Genomic DNA, 25,739 nt, shown 5'->3' with positions numbered 1-25,739 from the left:
GATGACATACGCATCTCTCGGCGAGGCGCAAAATCGAGCACATTATTGGATATTTATTGAATTTAAATTTTCCGTGTAATGTTAACCTATTTTCTTAAATATATATATATATTTTTTAAGTAAATGTTGTATTTTTTGGTTAAAAAAATCATAATAACACCTACATGAGAATTGTTTCTCTTGGTAGACACGTTTAAGAAAACAAATTCCGTCAACTATTCACACAAACAATAACATTTTAAACTTGTGAGAATACAATAAAATTATATTCACACTTGACTGACACTATAATTTCTACAATTTGACTTCAAATAATAATATCCACTATTAAGACAACTGAATGGCTTTTTAATACAAGCACACAAAACATGCCAGACTGTTAACAATTGCCTTTTTATTACAAAAGCTGCATACATTAAACCTAAAGCAACGGAAATACACGAGATATCACATTAACCTCACATCTCCCATGTTTTGTCATTTTTAAATACAAAAAAAGAATGTACAAAAGTGCTTACATGGTGCAAGTATTGAATTAAAGATACGTTTAAAAGAGATAACTTGTATTTTAAAATATTACACAGCTGGAGATAGAAATAAAAGATGAATGAAAACAGAAAATGACCTGCGGCAGAAAAATATTCATCCAGTAACATGAGGGCAAAATGCATTACTCGCATGACTCAGCTGAATAAATAACACTCACTCTCTTCTCTTGAAATCTCCCCAAACAGCAGATACACAAACCTGCCATTTAAAATTCCCATAAACACAAACTTTATAGAAGCTCAAGTTAGTTACACTTAATAAATCCATTCCCTCATATGGCACACAATGAGCAGCAATGCATCTTTGCAGCATTATTATTATTTGTTTAATATTTAAAATGGTTATATTTAATAAGGTTAAAAAAGTTTGCAATGCATTGCATTATTGCTTGCACTTCTGCTTCATTTACACAAATTTGACTGGGCGCTTGCAAAAAGTTTGATTCTGAAAGCTCGCTGAGGTGGAGAGACGTCTGAAGGGTCTCTGGTGGAGTACAGAAAGTGGCATAAGGCTGCAATGAGATTTAGCACTAAACACAGTCTGCTCATCAGCTCAGCTGTGGTTGTCCAGTTCATGGGTGCCGTTCCAAATAAATGCATGGTGTATTGCAATGGCTCCAGGTACAGTGTGTCTGAATGCCTGGGGGGCGGAGCTAATAACTGTTCTCGTGTCCAGCCAAGATGTATAGGTTACTGAAAGCTGTCGGGTTATCTGTAGGCCTGCTCTCGAGAACAACAACCCTAAACACAAAAAGCCCAAATATGTTAATACACAAATAATACTACTGTACCATATACAGGAAACAAGTGTAAAGAAAAAGGAGGAAAAAGATGATAAGGGGTTGTGTGAGGCTGGTCGTGTCCTCAGTAGCAGGTGACAGATGAAATTACAGCACACAGACACCAACCTGGCAATGCCAGTGTAAATAAAATATAGAGAGCAGTTAGGGAGAGTGAAAAAGACAGACGTGTTGTAACAAGGGTCCAAGGTGGTACAATGACATCGAGTTTGTGGTGTCGATGATGTCAGCGCTTTCGATGATGTCAAGTTTGTTTTTCGAGAGCGCTGACCGTATTCAACCTCTAATGTTAGGACAGGGAACCCAAATAAACGTATCTACTGTACCCCAGAGCTTCCCTCACTATAGAAACAAATCCAGACGGGGACACCACTTTCTCCCAATTGGCTTTTTTCCTTCCGTGTATCTATTTCTGTGTGCATGTTTGGTTAGATGGAGAATTTCGAAGGAGATGAGAGGATGGGGAGAAACGTTTCCAAAGGTGATGAAGACAGGATAAAAACGGTATGATGTAAAGAAAGAAAGAGAGATAGGAAATCATTTGATCTGGTACTAACCTGTCTGATCCCAGGAGTTTGAACACTCTGCTCGGGTCCGAAATCTCCTGTGTCACCTGTAGACGAGTGGAAACGGTTTTTAGTAAACAATTGTGCGTCTGCAGAAATACAGCACACAAGACACATATTCTCATTGCCTTTTGGCATATGCATCCAGTGCTAGAAGGTATATGGGTCAATCTATGGAAATGTTCATTTTTCTGTCCCCAGCCTTTACAGAAATATTACACTTGAAAAACACTTTAGGGTTAATTTTTTTATATTTTAAAATGAGACAATATGTTATTTGAACAATTACACCTTCTTGAGCCATCAATGTAGGAATACTTGATTTTTATTAATTTATTAAAATTCCAAGCACCAAAGAAGTGCTCGTCCCCACAGTCATGTACAGAGCGAAAATGCTTTATTTTGAGATCAAAAACAGTGTTTTCTTCCATTTAAAATACAATAATGTGTCCATAACTATCAAATATATTATGTAAATTACATTAAAAACAAAATGCTAAATAAATATTATTAAATATATAATGAAAGTAGTGGTCCCCTGGAGTTGTGTCACTGGTGTTACAGTTTAACAAAATGCTTTTATTTTTAATTAAAATCACACTGATGACATCACTTGACTTTCTTCTTTTAATTTCCTGGAGATGGTAAGTCCACTGTCTCTTTTCAGTTATCAGAAATCTTCTCATTTATCTCATAATTTTATATGAAGCTTTTAGTTTAAGTCACTGGTATGACCTCCTTTGTTTGGGAATTGCGAAAAACTAGGATAGAAATGGATTAAACTACTTAATTTAGTGAGTATACAATGATTGACAACATGCGGTTTGATACTTTGCAGCAGCCATTTTGTAAAATGCAGTTTTCATGAAAATTGTCACTGGTGTTACCTTCCTTATGGGTAACACCAGTGAAGATCAGTAACACCAGTGACTGGTGATTTGATGTGTCACTGGTGTTACTGTGTTTCTTTTTTCACATTAAAGGAATATTCCATTTTCTTAAAAGAAAAATCCAGATAATTTACTCACGACCATGTCATCCAAAATGTTGATGTCTTTCTTTGTTCAGTCGAGAAGAAATTATGTTTTTTTAGGAAAACATTGCAGGATTTTTCTCATTTTAATGGACTTTAATAGAGCCCAACATTTAAAACTTAACTCAACACTTAACAGTTTTTTTCAACGGAGTTTCAAAGGACTCTAAACGATCCCAAACATAAGGGTCTTATCTAGCAAAACGATTGTCATTTTTGACAATAAAAATAACAAATATACACTTTTAAAGCACAACTTCTCGTCATGTAGATCCGGTCGTGATGCGCCAGCTGACCCCACGCAATACGTCATGACGTCAAGAGGTCACAGAAAACGAACGCGAAACTCCGCCCCAGTGTTTACAAGCGTCTTGAAAGAGGACCGTTCCTACGTTGTTGTATGTCAACTGATACTAATTAATGTCTTTGTGGCGTTTATTGTTTAAAATGGTCCGCAAATGTGCGTTTTATATATGTAACATGTGACCTCCCTACGTCACTACGCATTTACGTTGTGAAAAAAGAAACACAGGGAACTTTACGACCATATCGGTACGTTACAGAACAAACATCCAGATGCATTTTTTGTGGCGGCGGGTGATTTTAATCATGTAAATTTGAGAGAGGTCCTGCCTCAGTTCCATCAACACGTCTCCATACCAACCAGGGGGAACAACACGCTGGACTGTGTGTATACTAACAGACGGGAAGCATACAGAGCGGTGCCCCGCCCCCAATTGGGTTTTTCTGACCACATTTCCATCTTGCTGGTTCCAGCTCATCGTCCCTTGCTGAAAGACATCAAGCCTATGGTTAAAACCATCACGGTGTGGCCAGAGGGAGCCGACTTTATCCTCCAGGACTGCTTTGAGCGCACCAACTGGCAGATTTTCCGAGAAGCAGCAACCAGTGTTGGTGGAGTGGACCTAGAGGAATATGCATCTTCTGTTTGTAGTTACATTAGTAAATGTACTGATGATGTTACTACTACCAGGAAGATCACTATCTGTCCAAATCAGAAACCCTGGTTGAATGGAGGGGTGCATTGTCTTATAAAGGCACGGGATTTAGCCTTTAGGACGGGGGACTCACTTGCACTGAGAAAGGCGAGGAGGGATTTAGATGTGGGGATTAGGAGGGCAAAGGCTAAATATGCACAGAAAATACAGGGTCATTTTTCCACCAATGACTCACGTAGAATGTGGAAAGGCATCAAGAACATTACTGCCTATAGCAGGAGAGACGATGGTTGCCCTCAGGATCCATCACTTCCTGATACTTTAAACACATTCTATGCCCGCTTCGAGACCGCAAATGCCACCCCTTTTTCTGGACTTAAACTCCACCCAGGTGAATTGCCTTTAAGTGTGTCCGTTGAGGATGTAAGGAAAACACTGCTGGGAATTAAGACACGGAAAGCAGCAGGCCCAGATAATATCCCAGGCAGGGTTCTGAAGGACTGTGCTCATGAACTGGCTGGAGTGCTAACTGACATCTTTAATTTGTCACTCTCCCAGGTTGTGGTGCCAGTGTGTTTCAAAACATCAACTATTATCCCTGTTCCAAAAAGCTCGGCCGTAACATGCATGAATGATTTTCGTCCTGTGGCTTTGACACTGATAGTCATGAAATGCTTTGAAAGGCTGGTTATGGCCCACATGAAGGATATTATTGATGTTAATGTGGACCCCCATCAATATGCCTACAGAGAGAACAGGTCTGCATCGGACGCAGTTTCATCAGTCATCCACTCTGCTCTCACCCACCTGGAGAATAGGGATTCCTATGTCAGGCTGCTCTTCCTGGATTTTAGTTCAGCCTTCAACACGATTGTTCCACAAACTTTAGTAAATAAATTGCTTTTACTGGGACTTAAGCCGTCACTTTGTAATTGGGTTCATGATTTTTTAACAAATAGGTCACAATCAGTTAAAATCCATGGCATTTCATCTTCCTCTGTCACCCTTAACATCGGCTCCCCCCAGGGATGTGTCCTGAGTCCCCTGCTGTACACCCTTCTAACATATGACTGCTCAGCTAAGTATCCGGGTAGTCATATTGTGAAGTTTGCTGATGATACGGCTGTGGTGGGACTGATATCCCATGATGACGAGTCCTTTTATAGACAGGAGGTGGAAGAACTTGTGGACTGGTGCAGAGCAAACAACCTCTGCATTAATGTGGGGAAGACAAAGGAAATGGTCGTGGACTTTAGAAGGAAAAGCCGCACCCCCTCTCCCCTGTTTATTGGAGGATCAGCTGTGGAAATGGTTTCAAACATTAAGTACCTTGGAACATACATCTCTAATGATCTTACATGGGTAATTAATACCGCCAGCATTGTAAAAAAGGCTCAACAACGTCTTTACTTTCTACGGAGGCTGAAGCAAGCCGGTCTTGGGACTTCGGTCCTGCTAGCTTTCTATCAGTGTGTAGTGGAGAGTACACTAACCTTTTCTATCACTGCCTGGTTCGGAAACTGTTCTGCGGCTGACAAGAGGAGATTGGAGAGGGTGGTCAAATCAGCCCAAAAAATTACTTTGAGCAGCCTACCTTCTCTTGAGGGAATTTACATAAGCAGGTGCAGAAGCAGAGCATCCTGTATTATGAAAGATCCCTCTCACCCGGCAAACAAACTTTTTGATCCACTCCCCTCGGGCAGGAGGCTAAGAAGTGTTAAAACCAGGACAAAAAGACTGAAATGTAGCTTCTTCCCAGAGGCTGTAAGACTTACAAACGTATTGCTTTAGGGATTGCTTTTAAATATTTAACTTGATGATTAATTTGATTATTTATTACAGAAGGTGCACTTTTAGTCATTGATATTTTATTAAGTTGTTATTTTAATATAATTTTAGTCTATTAAATTGTGATTTAATTAGTTAATGTACATACTATGTTAACTTTATTACGCTGCTGGTCCTGAGTACATATTTCGTTCTCATGTGTCAACATGTACAGAATGACAATAAAACTACTACTACTACTACTACGTTAGGTCGCGCTAGACCTAGCCTAGACGAAAAGTTGTGGTTTAAAAATACATATTTTTTATTTTTCATGTCAAAAATGACAATCGTTTTGCTAGATAAGACCCTTATGCCTTGTTTGGGATCATTTATAGACCTTTGAAACTCAGTTGAAAAAAACCGTTAAGTGTTGAGTTAAGTATTAAATGTTGGGCTCTATTAAAGTCCATTAAAATGAGAAAAATCCTGGAATGTTTTCCTCAAAAAAAAATAATTTCTTCTCGACTGAACAAAGAAAGACATCAACATTTTGGATGACATGGTGGTGAGTAAATTATCTGGATTTCTCTTTTAAGAAAATTGAATATTCCTTTAATATTGCTAAAGATGTAAGGTAACACCAGTTTAATGAGTAAATATATATATTTTTTACAAACATGTCTTACTAAAAACATAACTTGTGTGCATTTTGAGGCAAAACAAAGGGCACTGGTGTATTTTAAGATGTCAGTGCAAGTTGTTTTCAGTTTGGACAGTTTTTGCATTTATCTTAGTCTAGGACTAGTCTAATCCTTGTCCGGGAAAGCACCCCTCGAAATCAAAGAGTAATCTAATAATGTGGTCTAAGTTTAAGTGTTAGAAAAATAAATCAATTTTAAGACATCTTGCCATACCAAAATTGGACATTTCTGTAGAATGATCCATATACTAAGTGTCATCTACACACGAGATTGACATAGATAAATGGATTTGCATGACAATAAAAAGGCAGGATGTGCCTCAACAGGTCATAGAAATACAGTTTAGTTTTATATGGTTGCTGAGCAGCCACTCAATGCATCAATATAAAATACAATTATTGTATAGTAACAGTTGTGCATACATCAACTGATAGTTACAAGTCTGGTTCTGCAAGACCACATCCCCACAAACCTCTATCCACACCCATTATTACTCCCTCTGGCCCCACCCTTTCCAGCAAACTTTTACTGGAAACGTTACACACTCAGGAAACAACAACAACAACAAATGGTGATGCAGGTGCACCACCTGGGTTTTAGGGTAAAGTTTCAAAGCTTATCTTAAATGGGCACACAAACAATCTTGAGAGGGGCGTAAGTGCCGAACGCTTTTCAGTGGGGTCAGAGGAGAAAAACAGCTGAATAATTTAATCCATTAATCTCTGGCCAGCTGGAGCTTTTCTGATTGTACATAAATTTTACATCATCCATCACACCCTGTCATCTAAACACACACTCTTCCGTGTCCTCCACACTCACGCACTATCAAATATCATAAAGACAAAGTGCTTCACCTCCACAAGACCTTTGGCATTATATTGTTAGATACGCTGCACAGCCAAGAAGCATGAAACACAATCATGTATTGCATAATACGATACACAAATAAGCTTATATGCCATGTTAAAGGAACACGCCACACTTTTTTTGAAAATATGCTAATTTGCCAGCTCCCCTAGAGTTAAACATTTGATTTTTACCATTTTGGAATCCATTCAGCCGATCTCCGGGTCTGACGGTACCACGGTAGCACAATTCATTGAATCTGATTAGACCATTTAGCATCGCGCAAAAAAATAACCAAAGAGTTTCAAAACTTGACTCTTCTGTAGTTACATTGTGTAGTAAGACTGACAATTAAAAGTTGCGATTTTCTAGGCCGATATGTAACTACAGAGGAGTCAAGTTTTAAATAGGAACAATATCAAAACTCTTTGGTTATTTTTGAGTGCAATGCTAATGGTCTAATCAGATTCAATGGATTATGCTGAGCTATGCTAAAACTGGTACCGCGCCAGACCCGGAGATCAGCTGAATGGATTCCAACACGGTAAAAATTAAATGTTAAACTCTAGGGGAGCTGGAAAATGAGCATATTAAAAAAAAAGGCGAGTGTCCCTTTAAGCCCTTTGGGGTGTGTAAGACTTGGCATCTATGGTTCATAAGGGGAAAAAGCTTAAGATTTGAGGGTTCTTTGGAAACCTAACTTACACAATTATTTTTAGTCCAAAAGAGCCATAAGTGACAAAAAGGTTGTGTTAGTGTCTGTGTGTGATTACCTCATTTGACCTAAAACTCTTTCCCTGCATCCCATGCTTCCAGAAGGCCAGAACACTGTCTTGCAGACACACTAAACAAACACAATACAATCACAAAACTATCAAATACACACAAATAGTGGATAAAATTAATGAATTCATGAGCTGGATCAGAGAAGTGAATCTCTTACCTACAGAGTCCACGCAGAAATCAAAGCTCAGCTCGGATGCCAGTTTCTTATTAGACTTCAGCTTTCCATACAAGTTCACTATTTTTACGTTCTCTACACACACATGCAAACAAGATCAAAGACAAGACTCCCAACATAACATTTCTTGTTAGGTTCATGACATAGCATTCATCAAAATGTTATTCTTGTCTTAGAAAGATGATGTCACTCACTGTCCAGGCATACGAGTACGGTGTCTCTCTCTAACTGCGTCACATGGACCGCATCAACCTGGTTACCACCTTTATACAGGTGCATACACAAACAAATAGCATTAGAGAATTGCACGTGGTAGAGCATTAGGAATGGTGTGAAGTGCATGCGTGCGTGCGTGCGTGTGGGTCGCACCTGAGCCGATCTCAGTGAACCAGGATGAGCAGGAGTTGAGGTTGATGGTTTGAAAGCGAACAACCTGGCTAGGCTCCATGCCCTGACTGACTGCCACACACACCAGTGGATACTCCTGCTCCGGGACCACCAGCATCTCAAACACACGCAGAGGACTGGGCAATGGGAAATCAAAGTGCTGCGAGAGAGATTTAAAAGCTTTATAATGTAATATGCTCCAAGTCTGGATTTAATTCAATTTTTACCTGGTTTGTAATGGTCACGAGTGTGTGTGTGTGTGTGTGTGTGGGTGCGTGACTGACCTTTATAAGCATGAATCTCTGCATGGGCTCGTACCACTGCAGCAAAACGATCCCAGACTGCAAAGCACCGCAGAGATACTTATGACCTGTGTAGGGATTCCTCACTGAGAGAGAGAAAACGCAGCAATTATGAGAAACTGAATATGAGTGTGTGTTTATTTGTGTACTTGAATGTGTGCTGAAAACTTTACCGATGCAACACTTATGGCAACCCTTGGTGTCTGGAATTTTGGTGGTGAGAGCAAATCTCCTGCGAAACAGATAAACTTTATTCTTGATCTCTTCCAACCTTGTGTTGATATTTGATATATATACCAGTATTCATTTATTTGCTCTGGAAATGGCTTAAAGGCACAATATGTAAGATTTTTGCATTAGGAAATACAGAAATTACTAACACAGTGTTATATATTTTCCCAAATCTTTTCAATAATGTTTGAATGTAGAGAATTTGCCATTTGAACCACAGCTTTGACCCTGTTTATGGGGTCACTTGTAAATGGCATCATGTCCAGGTTATTCTCGGTTTGTTTTTGTTGCCATAGAAATCACAGGTGTTTTTGATTTCATGTGTCACTGCGCAGACCGATTGGCGAATGACATCCAAGTAGATCAAAAAGGTGCATTGCTAGGCCTTTTGTTTACTACAAAAAACAAGCTAATATTATTATATTAATAATAATAATAATAATAAAAAAATCTATATTTTTTTAACCTAAAAATGTTATAATCCTTAAAAGATCAGGGGCTTTGACAAAACATTAGAGGCTTAAAGGGACACTACACTTTTTTTGAAAATAGGCAAATTTTCCAGCTTGCAAATTGAGTTTTACTGTTTTGGAATCCATTCAGACGATCTCTGGGTCTGGCTGTACCACTTTTATTAGCATAGCTTAGCACAATTCATTGAAGCTGATTAGACCATTAGCATCGCGCTAAAAAATAACCAAAGAGTTTAGATATTTTATCTATTTTAAACTTGACTCTTCTGTAGTTACATCATGTACTAAGACCGACAGAAAATTAAAAGTTGTGATTTTCTAGACCGATATGGGCGCAATGATATTACGCAAACCCGAAAATAGTCCCCTTGGTAACTTTCAATAGCTGGGGACTATTTTCAGGCACTGCGTAATATCATTATTGTTTCTATCGAGTCACACTGTAGCCTTACAATATAATGTAAAGGTTATAAAACATTTTGTAACATCATCCATAAACATGATTTGTGAGTCCTATCAGATCAATAAAGCTACGGTGTTGTTGTTGTTTAGTGACCTCTAGTGCCGAAAATTACATATTGTGCCTTTAAAGCATTTTTAAACACAGAAACTACAACTTTTACCAATGTGTTTTGCACTAAACCTATGTGTGTGTGTGTATGTGTGTGTACCTGGGCAGTATCTTGTCAGGGAACCTGTGGGTGTGGAACTGAGTGGCCAGTCCTGGTTTCTTGAGCTGTTCAAACAGCCCAATCAGATTGTGGGAATACAACTGAAACGTCTTCCCTTTAAACGAGAGTTAAAACACATCTTACAAATACTTAACGCAGGATATGATGCATCCTACACACAGGATATCACAAGTATGACAAAATTCATATTTATGTTGATTAGCACGAAAAATTGAGCAGCGCAGAAATGAACGGTATTTTCTGCATGAGCAAAGCTGGGCTGTGTAGTATGCAAAAGGTAAAATTGGTGACAGAATGAGGCCAAAGAGGTGGTGTGACATGAGGTGTGGGGACATGTGTACTGAAAAGACAGGGTTTACCTTCTGATTACGGTGATTTAGACGTAAAAGCAGCAAGCAGTAAAATCAGCCGTGAACAGAGACAGACAGAAAGATAGAAAGAAAGAGGGATCATGTAGGTACTGCTTAGATTCTCAGTAACAGAAAGACAGAAAAGCACTAGATTTAAAGCAATAGTTCACCCAAAAATTTAAATTTTGTCATCATTTTCTCACTCTCATGTTGTTACAAACCTGTATACATTTAAACACGAAGGAAGATATTTTGAGGAATGTTTGTTACCAAACCCATCATGAGCCCCATTCACTTCTATAGTAAAAAAAAAGAATACTGAGGAAGTGAATGGGACTCATGATAGGCTTGCTAACAAACATTCCTCAAAACATCTTTTAATCACAACAAAGACACTTATACAGGTTTGTAACAACATGAAAGAAAATGATGACAGGATTTTAATTTATCCCTTTAAAGTGATAGTTCACTCAAAAATGAAAAAAAAAATTCCCAACATTTTCCCATATAGTGATGTGATTTGGAATCACAAGGATGAGGAAGTTATGGCACAAAATGCGTTTTTTGGGGGGTGAACTATCCCGTGACTCTCACTCACCTGATAATGACATCAGATTATTATTGATTATGTAAAGCCACGTGCATCGCCGTGGAAACAACTGAAACACATTAACACGGCAGGTTATACGTTTATAGACGTTGTTCTGGTTGAGGTTAAAGGGTACAAGTCAGAATTTCAGCTGTACCTGCTCCATGGTGGCTTCATGTAGCTCATTCAGGTTCAGAGTATAGATACCGTCTTCTGTGCCAAATATCAGATACTGGTCTAAAATACACAACCAAACACAAGACACAACATCACTTTAAACACTTAGTTTCAAATTACCTTTACATTTGGAAGGCTGATGCAGTCATCAGCACATATCCTCCAGACACATTGATCTGGTACTCATGCAGGTGAGTCCATGATCACATCCCTTATCCCATTACCCCTTACCCATTTATGGTTGCAATTTATTTTACAGTATATGCGCTTACAAAAAATCCTAAAGACATACTTGTAACTACATGTACTTAATATGGTTAAGGGCCGGTATCCATACAGTTACACAGTAAGTTCAAAGTATGTAAAGTGCTACCACTTTGTTTAACAAGGCGACAATCATGTTTACACCCCATCTATAAGGTAAAAAAATTCACTTCAGCTAAATATTTACCCGCATTCTCAACATTATTTTACTGAATACAACATACTATGATTTCTGTAAAATGTTAGGGTGATCTGAGATTCCTAAAAGCTGAAATTAAGCATCACGACAGCCCCACAGCACACTTTGGATAATGACAAAGAGAAAAAGACCCTTTACCTTTAGTATCTGGGTGAATCCATGAAGTGGCACAGTTAATTTTAAGTGGACAACCATCAAACACCTTTGAGAAACAAGCTCCCATCTACAGACAAACATGACAACATATGAGCCTGTGGAGTTTGAATGACAGAAGCCAGAGCAGCTGGATAGGAGACGAGGATATTAAAGGAAAACACCAGTTTTTCAATATTTTACTATTTTATTACCTCCACTTAGACAAATTAATACATACCTATCTTTTTCAATGCGTGCACTTAATCTTTGTACAGCGCGTCGTGAATGTGTTAGCATTTAGCCTAGCCCTATTCATTCATTAGGATCCAAACATGGATGAATTTAAAAGCCACCAAACTTGAACCTCAGGCGCAGTAATATTGACGGAAGTTTGAGCGAGAGGGGGAGTAGTCAGAAGTGATGATGTTCCTGCGCGCTAAGGTCGAAGTGCTGCAAACTAAGTGTTCTTCCACCATACAATATAGTTTTATGTTGTGCCACCATACTTACTCGTGTAACTACTCATGTAACAGTCTTTAAATTGGGAAAACATGGCAGTGTTTGGTGGCTTCTAAAGTCATCCTTGTTTGGATCCTAAGGAATGAATGGGGCTAGGCTAAATGCTAAAACATTCACGACATGCTGTACAAAGATTAAGTGCACGCATTGAAAAAAGAAAGACATGTATAATTCGTCTAAGTTGAGGTAAGAACATAGTAAAATATTGAAAAACGGTGGCGTTTTCCTTTAACATGCAATTAGCACTTGTGATGCGTCTCACCAGGACTTTAGGTGTTGGCGGCAGACCATTTATAGCAGGTTTCTATAAAAAGATCAGAAACATGTAAGAACAAAATTTTTTAACATTGTGAAGTTATAGACGTCTTAGCAAATAAAATATACGCACACATACAGGGAAATCTCTTCTCTCTTTCCTCTGGGGGCGACTGGGAGGTGACTTTGTAACATCTCCATTTACATCTCCATCTGAATCTTCCTCTGTAGAGAGATAAACTTAGGTCATTTTTAATGTCTCTTATATCACTGCATGTCTTCATTCCTAAAAATTTGAACAGTGCTTCATGGCCATCAATGTTTAGTGATAAACCGGTTATTAAGATCATCTAACTTCACACCAGAAATCCGAAACGCCCTGATGGGTTTAATTTACAATAATGACAATATCCCTATGGCATCTATTAATAGGACAGTAAATATCATGACAGAAAAGATGGGAGAGAGTATGGCTTAATTTGGCTTATGATAACAAGCCAGGAGCTTTCACATTACATGTCGGCATCAACAAGTATTTATTACTTTTGACTACAAACTTGCTTTTGTATTTAAGAAAGGAAGCAGTGAACAGACAATGCATGCAAAGGTTGCATTTTACCTTGGTCAGCGGTGTGTGAGAGCAGACCAGGGCTGCTGACGCTCACAGACATGTAATCGGATTGGTTATTATCCACGTTGCTTCCTCTCTCAGGTGTGCTCTGTCTGCGAGACACCGGTACCGCCCCATTATCCGAACCTGGTAACCTTCGAACCGTCTGCGAGCCGTCGTTCAAACCAAATTCTTCAGATACGCTGCCGGGTCGAGCCTGTGAGGGCTGATGACACAAGAAAGCCTTTTACTTGAGCCTTTTACTGCAACTGGCTAACCAAAACATGCATATATACTGTAGTCGGGTGCACACACACAAAAACACAAAGTTACCTTTGGAGGCAGAGGTGGAGGAATTCCCTGTTTAAGAGTCGAGCTGATAGAGAAAGAGAATGTGGGTTTTAATCTCTTTTACTATCTCATGACGTCTCTGTTATTACATCTAAAAGTGACAGTAGTACTTACATATCAACTTCCTCGAATACATCTTCTAGTGGAGCCAAGTGGCCCCTTCAGAAAACAGACAGAGAAACAGAAAATAAGATCGTGAGTTACGGAGATCACAATGCAGTTTAGCATCTATTTTCTTTGCAGTAATAAACCTCAAGCTGCAACAGGTAACCCCATGTCTGCATATTACAATTGTTTGATTTGGACCACAGGTTATGTTAAAGGACACTACACTTTTTTTGAAAATATGCTAGTTTTCCAGCTCCCCTAGAGTTAAACATTTGATTTTTACAGTTTTGGAATCTATTTAGCTGATCCCCGGGTCTGGCGGTACCACTTTTAGCATAGCTTAGCATAATCCATTGAATCTGATTAGACCATTAGCATTGCATTAAAAAATAACCAAAGAGTTTCAATGTTTTTCCCTATTTAAAACTCGACTCTTCTGTAGTTTCTTCTTCTGTATCGTGTACTAAGACCGACGGAAAATTAAAAGTCGCGATTTTCTAGGCAGATATGGCTAAGAGCCATTCTCTCATTCTGGCGTAATTATCAGAAACTTTGCTGCCGTAACATGCCTGCAGGAGGTGCAATGATATTACGCAGCGCCTGAAATAGTCCCCTGCTATTGAAAGTATCCAAGGGGACCATTTTCGGGCAGTCAAGTTTTAAATAGGAAAAATATTGAAACTCTTTGGTTATTTTTGAGCACGATGCTAATGGTCTAATCAGATTCAATGGATTATGCTAAGCTATGCTAAAAGTGCTAGCGTCAGACCCGGAGATCAGCTGAATGGATTCCAAAACGGTCAAAATCAAATGTTTAACTCTAGGGGAGCTGGAAAATTAGCATATTTTCAAAAAAGTGGAGTGTCCCTTTAATCCTAACCTACTACACTAGAACAGTTTGATGATCACTTGGTTTTTTGGGACACTTACATTGAGGTCTGCTCCACATAACTGTATATTAAACAGCAAATAATTGTCCGTGACTGTGTTTTATTTTTTCATGCATTTACCTTTTTTATCCAAAGAGACTTAAAGTTCAATCAAGCTGTATAATAAATCCTGTATAAGTGCATTCCCTGGGAATCGAACCCATGACATTGAAGTTGATAGAGGCACGCTCTACCTGCCATACGAACACCCTGTAACTCTGCAGCGTAATTTTTACTTTAAGTGCGGACTTGTACTTGTTTTTGTGCCGCACCTGGTTAGGTCAGTGCAATTTTCAATGCAAAGACCTGAATCTGATCTTGTTTCTCTGATCCTACGACTAAAACTTCAACACACGTCATTACCGTAAAAATAACTCTTCTTCAACGCTCTTCAGAAGACTCCTTTAGCAGAGGAGTGCACAGATGGAAAGACAAAAGGAAAAACAAAAAACAACAGAACAAACAAAGTATTGGGAAATGCAGGCAGACAGCAAAGCTCACATGAGATTTTACTGAAAGACAAGCAGAAGGTTTGCAAAAAGGAGAAAGAGGAAGTGCTTTATTGTGGACACCAGAATGATGGTGGCAGTACAGGAAAGTGACTGCTGGAGGTGTTTCATGCGGGCAGCCTGAGTTATAATGAAGACCATATGCAGGGTTCCTACAGGTTTCTTCAAGTTAAATTCAAGTCTTTTTAAGACCTTTTTAAGACCATTTATATAAAAAATTAATACCCATTTCACGTCCCTACCAGCAAAGAAAAACTAAAATACTTAAACTTGTGTTCATTTATTTTTCCGATGTGAAATGGGTAAAAAGATGATAAGCCAAGCAAGTGTGAAAAAATTTTTTCAGTAGGCCACAAGAAAGTTTGCCAAACAATGTTAAGTTGTTAAGGAATTTCTGAGATTTTCTTTGATTTTCCCCACTTCTCCTTTGCCTGTTGCTGTGTTGTGTTGCAGTCTATGATTGTGGTGATCTTCATTTACTGAAGGTATCACGTGTTCGCAGTATTTTGTACTGTGACCCGGGACTGTGTTGCGTTCTCAATTATTGGATCCGCTACTCTTTATTTATACTACTTTATTAAACAAACAGAGATGCAAACACATGTATGTTCAAAAAAGAGAAAGGTAATCTAAGCCCTCACACCCAGGCAAATATCCAGATACTTAGGCTACATTGCCACAGACCCCTGCCATCCCTACCAACCTAGGTATATAGAGAAAAATGAAATTCGAAAATCAAAAGACGCCGACATTAATTTGGAATATTCAATTTCATTTTTTATGTTAAACCAAAACTCTTATTGAACTATCTAGCACTTCTTCTTGCTTTACTCCTTCTTCCTCTTCTTCCTGGCCACCTCCTGCAACGTATCCAGGGCCTTCCATCTGGCTGCATTCATTTATATTAATTTCACATTATATTTCATAAATCCAACCATAAATGAACAAAGCTGACAATGTTTGTCAAAGCATCACAAAACACTTTACTGTTTTTGCACTGACATATGAAGCAATACTTGTGTAGATGACCCCTTTTATCAAACTCTTTTGAATACAATAATATGTATAGTATATTAATGATAGAAAGTGCAGGTCTAGAGATTATAAATGTAATCGGTGTGTTATGGTTTATGTATTTTTCTTTCCTTTTTTTAGATAGAGCAGAAGCAGTAAAAGTGCCTCTTTTAATTCCTCTCTTGCAGATTAAAAGAGTTTTATCCACTTATTATTTTAGATTCAAAAGTCTACTTGCTGTCCCAGTGACTGGTGACTTTATATTAGAGCTTTGCGTTTTTTATATCTAGAGTCAGCTTGAGCTTTGCTCGTGCAATGGGCTTAATTAACATTCACATTGCTTTTTTGCTAACATCTTTGTGATCTTTGAGCAAACTTTTTAGATATAAAAAGATGGTTCATTAATAAGAATATTATTAAACAAAGGGACGGAGAAAGAAGGTGCAGCGCGTGGTCGTGACTTTCAAACCAAGCCAGTTGTTATCGCAATAGAAACGGAGGCACGCAGCTTGAAACTGCACGTGAACATTAGCGCTGACTGACTCTGATCACGGCCGTTTTCCTATCGACTCGGGTTTTACACATAATCGGACCCGGTCCTCCGTGAAAACCTCTATGCATACAACTCGGCTCAAGTTCAGAAACATGTTACGCTGAACTCGCTTCATGTCGCACCCAATTCATCGAGAAACAGAGAGCATGTGAACGTACAGCAGACTCATCGGGAGAGACACGATGTGCTCGCAACCAAAATGCCATTAATAATAAAAAGGCGCAGGCGCTGAAAAGCGATGTGTTTGCATCCCTGATTTAATCAAAATGTGGTTGACAAAGAAACTTTTAAGGAAAAATACAATATGGAGAAGTTACATACAGCACAATTTTTAAGACCCAGACATCAAAATTTAAGACTTTTTTTAAGTCTTTTTAAGGTATTATTTCCAAATTCATAAATTCAATGCTTTTAAGGCTTTTTAAGACCCCGCGGGAACCCTGGATATGAAAGTTACCTGGAGGTGATGGGGCCGTCTACAGATGGGCTCCAGGGGGAAGAGAAATTATTGTCTTTAGTCACGTCCTATAAACAAACATTTTAACAGCGCTGCATTAATTAACTGTTTTGTGACTGAATGTTCGGGAAACTTCTTTGATTGGCTGTTTACAATAAAGCAGCTTCTTTGAATGGGTACTAATGGATAATTCTCTCACCATTTCGTCTCTCGCTTCGGTCTCCTTCTTCATTGGGGGCTCAAACTTGAGCTTGTCAACTGAAACAAAGAAAGACAAATTCGCTTACACATCTAAAAAATCTATCATATTACTGCACTGGGGCATGACCCACCAACAGCATCGCTCAAAATAAATAACGTCACCATTTCTTATTAAATACTTCCAACATTTTATCTGTAGCATTCTGCTGTACACATACAGTATGCACACTGTACTCATCTTATATGGCACTAACACATTTCCACCACAAGGGGGCTCAAGTAGTACTTTTCTATCAGAGCTAACAAGAACAAAAAACTCGGGGTTATGCAGGCAAACGTCTCGTAAAATTCACATATCTAGGTCACACAAATGTGAAGGTAGATAAACAGATTATCTAAGTGGACATACTACAAAAGTGATGCTGCAAAGGGTATCCGTGTGTGTTTTGCGCTTCAAATTAATTTCCAGATATCTTTTTTACCATGCATGTATAACTTTTTTTTTTTTCAAAATGGATAAATGGGCCAGAAAATAAAGGAAAAGTTAATAAGTGTTGAATAATTCAGTTAAGCAAATGCCCCATATGTTCAAAGCTGTAACCTGAACAAAGGGTGGCTACTGTAAAGATGCTTATTTTATAAAAAATATTTGATTTTATAGTATTAATAATTCTACTATAACTGTAAAGAATGAGTGGGTGTAATGTAATATTTGACTAACAGTGTATGTACACACTGAAAACACGATCTCATTTGACAAACACTAGGACAGATAAGTTACACAGATGTGTAACCAGATACGGTGAGTGTTTTCAGGACAATACTCATCAACATTATCATCAAGCTAAAACTTGTGATTGACAGGTCTACGTACAGTTAATCTGTGACCGGGTTTTTTCAGCACGAGAGTTCCTGTTGTGAGTCGAGCGAATGGTGTGACGCTCCGCGAGCGGCTGCCGAACACAAAGAGACAAACACAGTCAAATAACCCATTATACTACATACACTTCTTTCACACATATTCTCACACATTTCTCACACATCATACATATTCTATATACACACACACACACACACACACACACACACACACACACACACACACACACAAACACTTAGATACCTACCACAACCACCACCAATTTATTTTTACTTTAAAATTTTGAGGTTTATTTCTTCAAGTTTTAATTTTTTTATTACAAATCAGACCAAACATAATTTCACATTTACACATACATGAATAAACTCGCATACACACTCTCTCTTCGCACAGGAGTCGTGTCCATTACCTCTAGGTCATCTTCATCTCCCTGGTTGTACGGAGATTGATGATTATCTGGGTTGTTCATCTTATCTAGCAGCTCTAAAGCTAACCGTCGAGTCAACCCAGTCTGAGCCACATACACATGCTGTACGCACCAACAAACAAACAAACACAGATGATGAGGTTGCTTGTGGTGTGTGCAGGCATGTATATTTTAATTATGTACACAAAATATTAACCAATAAATAAGTCAGAGATATGTAAGTAATGTACATCCAGAGATGTATGCAATGAAGAGACAACGGATATATTTACCGTAAGCAGCTTCTCAGCTGTTGGTCTCTTCTTAGGGTTCTTTGTGAGGGAAATTTTAACAAAATTATGGAAAGCAGTAGACCTACGAGAGAGAGAGATAGAGAGAGAGACTGATGTTTATAATGGTAAAACACAACATGTGTTTATGTACGGTGTACAGCAAACATATTAAAATTGTACACATACAAAAACAGGCCAAAAAACCTCACCATTTGGTCTTGTCCTTTAACTTGGGTGGCTGAAAATTGCTTTTAGACATCAGAAACAAAGCCCTGCACATACACACAAAGAGAGAGATATATAGACATAAAAAAAGGAAGTGAGATTATGCTGGTAATTTTAAGGGCATATGTCATGCCTATTTTTACAAAATACAAGTCTTAGGTGTGCTTAAAATGTGTCTGTGAAGTTTTAGCTCAAAATACCCAACAGATCATTTATAATAGCATGTCCAAAATGCCCCTCTTTGGATCGGAGCAAAAAAGTGCTGTTTTCATGTGTGTACCTTTAAATGCAAATGTAGCTAATTTTATTTATTACCATGAGACAGTGAGTGCTTTTGGTTAAAAATAGATCTGATTCATGTGAATACAGTCTGGGACAATAGTATATTTAGCTGCATTAGCGCTAAAATGTGCTAATAAAACTTTGGGGTAAAATTAACCAGTCGGTCATTGGCTGTGGGTGGGGCTTTGTTTGTGTGACATCACATTAACAAGAGAATTAAATAAGAAGGAGAGGGTGGATTTTCTCAAGGTAGTAGGGGTGCGCGGGGCAAAAACTAATGCGGGGTTAGTTGTGACACAGACTGTTTACATTGTTGCACAAGGTTGAGTGTTTTTTTTCTGGTATTTTTTCACGCTGCCAAAAGATCTCCCACAAATTATTGGAAATGTATCATGTTTCCATAGAGTTACTGATGAACGAGTGTTTTCGTGGCATGTAAGTACATTTTTTCATTATATGTTTTTTTCGGTTTCCAAGTTGGGTGTGTAAGATACCAAATCCAATGTTATGTCATATTAATCAGTGTCTTGTTGACTAAAACATAGCATCATTTTGAAATATGTCTGCAGCTCTTAGCAACTTTTTTGGTGGGCTTGAAAATATTTGGACCCAGCGGGGTTAAATGTAACACTGTGTTACATCTAACCCCCTTAGCACTTACGATATGAAAACGTTAGCATAATTCTTGCCGTTGTTTTAAATAGGCTACACACGAATGATTGCAGGCTGCCAACAAAATAAATGTTTCTGTCTTATCAAAAATCATATCGAGTCATTTTTGTTCATATCTTTAATATTGATTGAATAAGATCACGTCAAAGATTGAAATCATAATGAAATGAATGGCTTAAATCAGAATTTGATGCTCATTATCTCAGAATTTGATTTTGAAACTGTAGTATGGTTATTACAGACTGGGTAACATATAAAAAATGTTTTGTCATAATTGTGCTTCTTTTTCTCACATATTTAGACATTTGTCACATTTGGTGTAATTGTCCAAGAATGGTAAGTACTAGAAACAAACTTCAAATGTTCATTTGTAGCAGAGATGTGTGTGTTGATGTGTAAAAATATAATTAATCAAACTCAAATATTTTTTGAATGACTGAGCCAAAACCAACAAGCGTTGGTGCCCCGCTCTCCCCTAGTTATGTTTACACACTGTTGACACAAATTTATGTCAAAACACCTTGTAAAAGTGGATTTTGCATAATATGTGCCCTTTAATGTTTATGTTGGCTAAAACCAAAGTGTGCTAAGTTGTCACTAAAGAGTGTATTCATCTACCTCATGGGATGTAGGTCAAACATGGGAGGCTGTAGTTCTGCCAGTTCTATGGATGTGATTCCAACAGCCCAAATATCACACAGCTGATTATAACCTCCATTCTTCTCTACTGCTGCCACCTCTGGAGCCATCCTACACACACACATACAAAAGCATACAAAGCCTCATCAGACAAAAGATAAAAATACACATACATCACAATAATACTAATTATATATATAATTACTTCATATTATAATTCAATTATATAGATTTACTATATAAACATACCAGTGGCAAGACCAGAAATTTTTAACTGAGTGGACCTCTGTGAAATAGGTTGGATTACGGTTGATAATTTTGCGTGTATGTGTCTTGTCAAGTGCATAGAGTTAAGAAACACATGCACATGATAAACTTTCTATACAAATAGTTTTTTATTTCTTAATGATGCGTATTTGAGCGATTTGTATTAAAGAGATTATTATTATTTATATGTGATTTATATGTGATATGACATATTTTGTGTCTCTGCTGACTGGGTGCGCCAGCCGTCAATCTGAGTGGGCCATTGCCACCCTAGCCATTATGTGGCCTCGCCACTAAAATACACATACCAGTAGGCATAACAAACCTAACCAAAACAAAACAAAACAAAACAAAACACAAAACACATACAACAAATATCCAATGCATATTGTTGGCAGACACAACTTACTACACACTGCAGTTTCCCATCCAAGAAATACAAAGGGAGGTGCTCAGACTTAAACATGCCATTGGTTTTGAATGTTTGGTTGTCTGAATCCCACATAATTTACTTTGCTCCACATATGAGAGACTTTGTTTTAAGATCTGGATTATGGAATTCTATTCACATTCCATGTGTTGTTAAAACCACAGGATTTTAGATGTGACATTCCTTTTTTATTCTAAAGTTTTTTTGGGGCATTTCAAGACTTTGAAAAAATAAAAAGCTCATGAGTACAAACACTTAAAACAAATTAGCTTCTTGTTCACAAATAAGACCCACAACACCCACCCCACGTCACACATACTGTACATGCGGACAACATGGCTTACCAGTAAGGCGTCCCAATGAAGGATTTCCTCTTTGCCATGGTGGCTGTAATTTTAGCAGCTACTCCAAAGTCAGCTGCAAAAACAGGGGAAATAATCATGAGCACACATTTGACAATATACGAACACAAACAATGCAAGTACGGTGTAAAGCTCTCACCTAATTTGACATCTCCATTGTCTGTAAGCAAGATATTCGCCCCCTATGGCACAATGAAGAGTTAAAAACTAGCATATACATAGATTTCTTTAGCAGACGCCTTTATCAAATTTAAAGAGATAGCAAACAGTAAGTGTAGTCAAGAAAAGTGTGTAATAAACACACTAATACTGATCATTGAGGGATATATTGAGCTTTATTACCTTTATGTCTCTGTGCATCTTCCCTTTGGAGTGCAGATAGCCCAAACCCTAACACACATACAAGCATTATTAAATCTCACACAGTCTCTTCATATTTGAATTATATCAAATATTTAAAATGCACAATGTATGTACAGCGTTAAGTGTGTGTTTGAAGGATCTCACCTGTAATGTCTCTCTGCACACATAGGCAATCTGAATTTCAGTAAGGGGACCTGTAACTATACATGCACACAAACACACACACACACACACACACACACACACACATCATTTTCAGCATTGCTATGAAGGATTAAAATGAATGGTAAATAGTCAAAAAGGAGCCTGTCACACACATGCGGCTGATTTACCATGATATATGTCCTGTAATGATCCTCCACCGCAGTATTCCATACAAATCCACAATTTCTCGCGGCTGGAGAAAGACAAGAGGTTATTTAAGTAAAACCATGAAAGTATCAGTCCCTCTAGAAAAACGTGATTATGCGATCGCATGATTCAACGCATTATCAGCCAAAGTCTGCATATACATTTTTGAAATATGCCTCACTTTCGCAGCATAAATTGCAGATTTCCGTGCGCAAAATATGTAGGGCTTGCATGATTTCATAATCCCCGCATTTTCGTAGCAAAAATCACATTTATCTTAGCAGAAAGTTGAAAAATGTTACATTTACTTCACACAAGCGCAGGCATGCCCCCTGTTGCAATGGGAACGTTAAGAAGTGACATGGTTATGTGACGTGAACATCATTGAAAAGCTGCAAAAGCTGCAAACAGTTTCATCGTATAAAATTGCATAAATATCCCATATATTCCATCGCATTTTTTTAGAAAACGTGCCAGACGATTAAGGATTTTTGCCCGCAACAATCACACAAAAAACCTGTGTTTTTCTGGAAGGACTGAATTATGCATTCAGCTATAAAAACAACTACTGATGTTTTGCACTACTATGAACCTTGGGCAAAAATGTTATATATTTACATTTATATTACGTTTACATTTAAGTATTTGGCATACACTCGTCTTCACTTATTTTAAGAGATTAAAATAACAAGCCATACATTTTTGTCAATATGTGATCCTTGGGATCCATGACCTTTTGTGCTGCTAATGCAATGCTCTACCACTGAAGTGTACAGGAGCACATTATATTAAAGCTTGAGAAAGCTAACATACTGCTATGTATTTATATATAATCTTTAATTTATTTTTTTAAACAGATTACACAGAGCAAGGATGAAATAAATCAGTGTTTACGGACATTACTTGTGTTTGTGGATGCATTTGTGTATTACCAGAGGTAGCTGCCAAAGTAAGCTACAATATTGTGATGGGTGCATTCCTTCACCATAAAGATCTCTTGCTGGATGATAGAGAAATCATCACCTGAGAGAAACAGATCGAGAATGTGAATGTTAGTAATTAGATTAGGACATGTGACATCATCATGTGGTCACATTTGCGCGAGTGCAAGGTAGAGCTGTGGAATATGTAAGGAATAATTGACGACGGGCCATTGAATTATAAGAAGGTTATACCCAAGGTGTGCATTATTTTCAAATAATTCAAAGGACCGGAATCAATTATTCCTCTTATACCACGGTTACCACAGACATTGCTCTGGTGCCTATTTTTAAGACATTTGACAAGTTAGGTGTGCGGTTATCAGAAATGAATGCAGACCAACGGAACATTTCTCAACCAATCAGAATACAGCATTCAACAGACCCGTGGTATAACATCATTTAATCTATGCATTGCGAAGCTGACATGAATGAATTCATAATGCATAAAAACAAGAAATGATACTGTGTAAAATTTTGTAAAAAAAAAAAAAGTGTCAGACTGAATCATGTGCTGGTGCGACCAACCAAAAAAAAAAAAAGTTGGTGGTACCAGTGCAACCAGTGGAAAAGTTATTCTGGAGCCTTGCAAATTTTCAGAATTGCTAGATGAACACTGGGGAAATACAAAAGCAGAAATATTGTTGATGTAGAGATCAAAGATGAAGAGCAGATGGTTGGATGATGATTGTTTCCTTCTGTCTCTTTCATAACTGATCGTTAAACTTCCTGCTCCACTTCTGTGTACGAAAAAACAACACTAAAATCACCTTACCTTTAATAAATTTAAAGATTTTTTTACAAATTCACGTCAAATGTGGAAATTGTAATAAAGTGTGCATTTTTAGGTGATTAAAGGATTAGTCCATTTGCTTTAAAAAATCCAGATCATTTACTCACCACCATGTCATCCAAAATATGTTGATGTCTTTCTTTGTTCAGTCGAGAAGAAATTATGTTTTTTGAGGAAAACATTCCAGGATTTTTCTCATTTAAATGGACTTTAATGGACCCCAACACTTAACAGTTTTAATGCAGTTTAAATTAGCAGTTTCAAAGGACTCTAAATGATCCCAAACGAGTCATAAGAGTCTTATCTAGCGAAATGAGTGTCATTTTTGGCAAGAAAAATAAAAAATATGCACTTTTAAACCACAACTTCTCGTCTTCCAGTGGCCGTGTGACGCTCCAGCGGGACCTCACGTAATAATCACAAAGCTGGAGGAAGAAGAGAAGTTGTGGTTTAAAAGTCTATATATTTTATTTTTCTTGCCAAAAATGACAATCGTTTAACTAGATAAGACCCTTATGCCTTGTTTGAGATCGTTTAGAGTCCTTCCAAACTGCAATTTTAAACTGCATTAAAACTGTTGGGGTCCATTATAGTCCATTTAAATTAGAAAAATCCTGGAATTTTCTCCTCAAAAAACAATTTATATATATATAAATTGAGAAATGTTTGTAATGTTTGTTGGAAAATAATACTATTGAAGTAAATGGGGTCCACGAATGGTTTGGTTACAAACATTTCTCAAAATATCTTCCTTTGTGTTCATCACAACAAAGAAATTTATACAGGTTTTTAACAACATGAGGATGAGTAAACGATGACAGAAATTTCATTTTTGGGCAAACTATCCCTTTAACATAATATCCATTAAATATACACTTGACTTAAATATTAAATGTAGTAACAAACATATTGGATATTGTTGATAATATTATACTATGTATTTAAAAGTTAAATAGTTAAATTTCATGCTTTTTTTAAGACACAGAGCATTGGCAAGGAACAGTCGAAAATAAAGATATCTGCCAAACCCATAAATCCAGATAATAACCTCTTTCCTTCTAAAGCGGTGACTCGCACGTCACCCTTATGTTTTTAACAGCTCTCGTTCCTTGTGTAACTCAATGACAAGGCATGTTGTTCCGTTTAAACACATGATCCATTTATTCGGTAAAGTGAATTATACATAGCATTCAGCAGGTGGTGCTGTTTTCCTTACATAAGAAAACGTCATTCTGAGATCCCTGTCCTACTGAGTTGAGACTGTTTAAATTGACTTTTTTATCTGCTCATCCATTTTTCAGAACATT

At 37.6% G+C, this 25,739-nt stretch overlaps 1 protein-coding gene across 5 annotated transcripts in view; it reads right to left on the bottom strand.

Annotated features, from left to right (window-relative positions):
- Positions 1 to 374: 374 nt before the first annotated feature.
- map4k5 (mitogen-activated protein kinase kinase kinase kinase 5) overlaps positions 375 to 25,739 on the bottom strand; it is a 40,118-nt gene continuing 14,753 nt past the window's right edge. For 2 of the 5 annotated variants that reach the window (XM_065296329.2, XM_065296330.2), the window contains exons 4-33: positions 23,592 to 23,682; positions 22,641 to 22,705; positions 22,453 to 22,508; positions 22,288 to 22,335; positions 22,085 to 22,127; positions 21,928 to 22,000; positions 20,866 to 20,997; positions 19,278 to 19,340; positions 19,069 to 19,150; positions 18,779 to 18,898; positions 18,364 to 18,442; positions 17,488 to 17,546; positions 17,289 to 17,356; positions 13,833 to 13,877; positions 13,701 to 13,743; positions 13,377 to 13,593; positions 12,891 to 12,982; positions 12,765 to 12,806; positions 11,987 to 12,071; positions 11,366 to 11,445; positions 11,218 to 11,278; positions 10,249 to 10,366; positions 9,047 to 9,105; positions 8,856 to 8,959; positions 8,554 to 8,731; positions 8,379 to 8,447; positions 8,167 to 8,259; positions 7,997 to 8,067; positions 1,906 to 1,961; positions 375 to 1,289 (exon numbers count right to left, since the gene is read on the bottom strand). In XM_065296329.2, the coding sequence (XP_065152401.1) occupies positions 1,202 to 1,289; positions 1,906 to 1,961; positions 7,997 to 8,067; positions 8,167 to 8,259; positions 8,379 to 8,447; positions 8,554 to 8,731; positions 8,856 to 8,959; positions 9,047 to 9,105; positions 10,249 to 10,366; positions 11,218 to 11,278; positions 11,366 to 11,445; positions 11,987 to 12,071; positions 12,765 to 12,806; positions 12,891 to 12,982; positions 13,377 to 13,593; positions 13,701 to 13,743; positions 13,833 to 13,877; positions 17,289 to 17,356; positions 17,488 to 17,546; positions 18,364 to 18,442; positions 18,779 to 18,898; positions 19,069 to 19,150; positions 19,278 to 19,340; positions 20,866 to 20,997; positions 21,928 to 22,000; positions 22,085 to 22,127; positions 22,288 to 22,335; positions 22,453 to 22,508; positions 22,641 to 22,705; positions 23,592 to 23,682 (2,480 nt within the window). In that variant the 3' untranslated portion in view covers positions 375 to 1,201. The remainder of the gene's footprint in view (positions 1,290 to 1,905; positions 1,962 to 7,996; positions 8,068 to 8,166; positions 8,260 to 8,378; positions 8,448 to 8,553; positions 8,732 to 8,855; positions 8,960 to 9,046; positions 9,106 to 10,248; positions 10,367 to 11,217; positions 11,279 to 11,365; positions 11,446 to 11,986; positions 12,072 to 12,764; positions 12,807 to 12,890; positions 12,983 to 13,376; positions 13,594 to 13,700; positions 13,744 to 13,832; positions 13,878 to 17,288; positions 17,357 to 17,487; positions 17,547 to 18,363; positions 18,443 to 18,778; positions 18,899 to 19,068; positions 19,151 to 19,277; positions 19,341 to 20,865; positions 20,998 to 21,927; positions 22,001 to 22,084; positions 22,128 to 22,287; positions 22,336 to 22,452; positions 22,509 to 22,640; positions 22,706 to 23,591; positions 23,683 to 25,739) is intronic. The other 3 variants (XM_065296332.1, XM_065296331.1, XM_065296333.2) reach the window with 3 other exon arrangements.

Source organism: Paramisgurnus dabryanus, chromosome 20, assembly GCF_030506205.2.
Source record: "Paramisgurnus dabryanus chromosome 20, PD_genome_1.1, whole genome shotgun sequence".
Taxonomy (NCBI): domain Eukaryota; kingdom Metazoa; phylum Chordata; class Actinopteri; order Cypriniformes; family Cobitidae; genus Paramisgurnus; species Paramisgurnus dabryanus.
The sequence above is the reverse complement of the archived record's forward strand: the minus strand, read 5'-3'. Positions and strand labels throughout refer to the sequence as shown.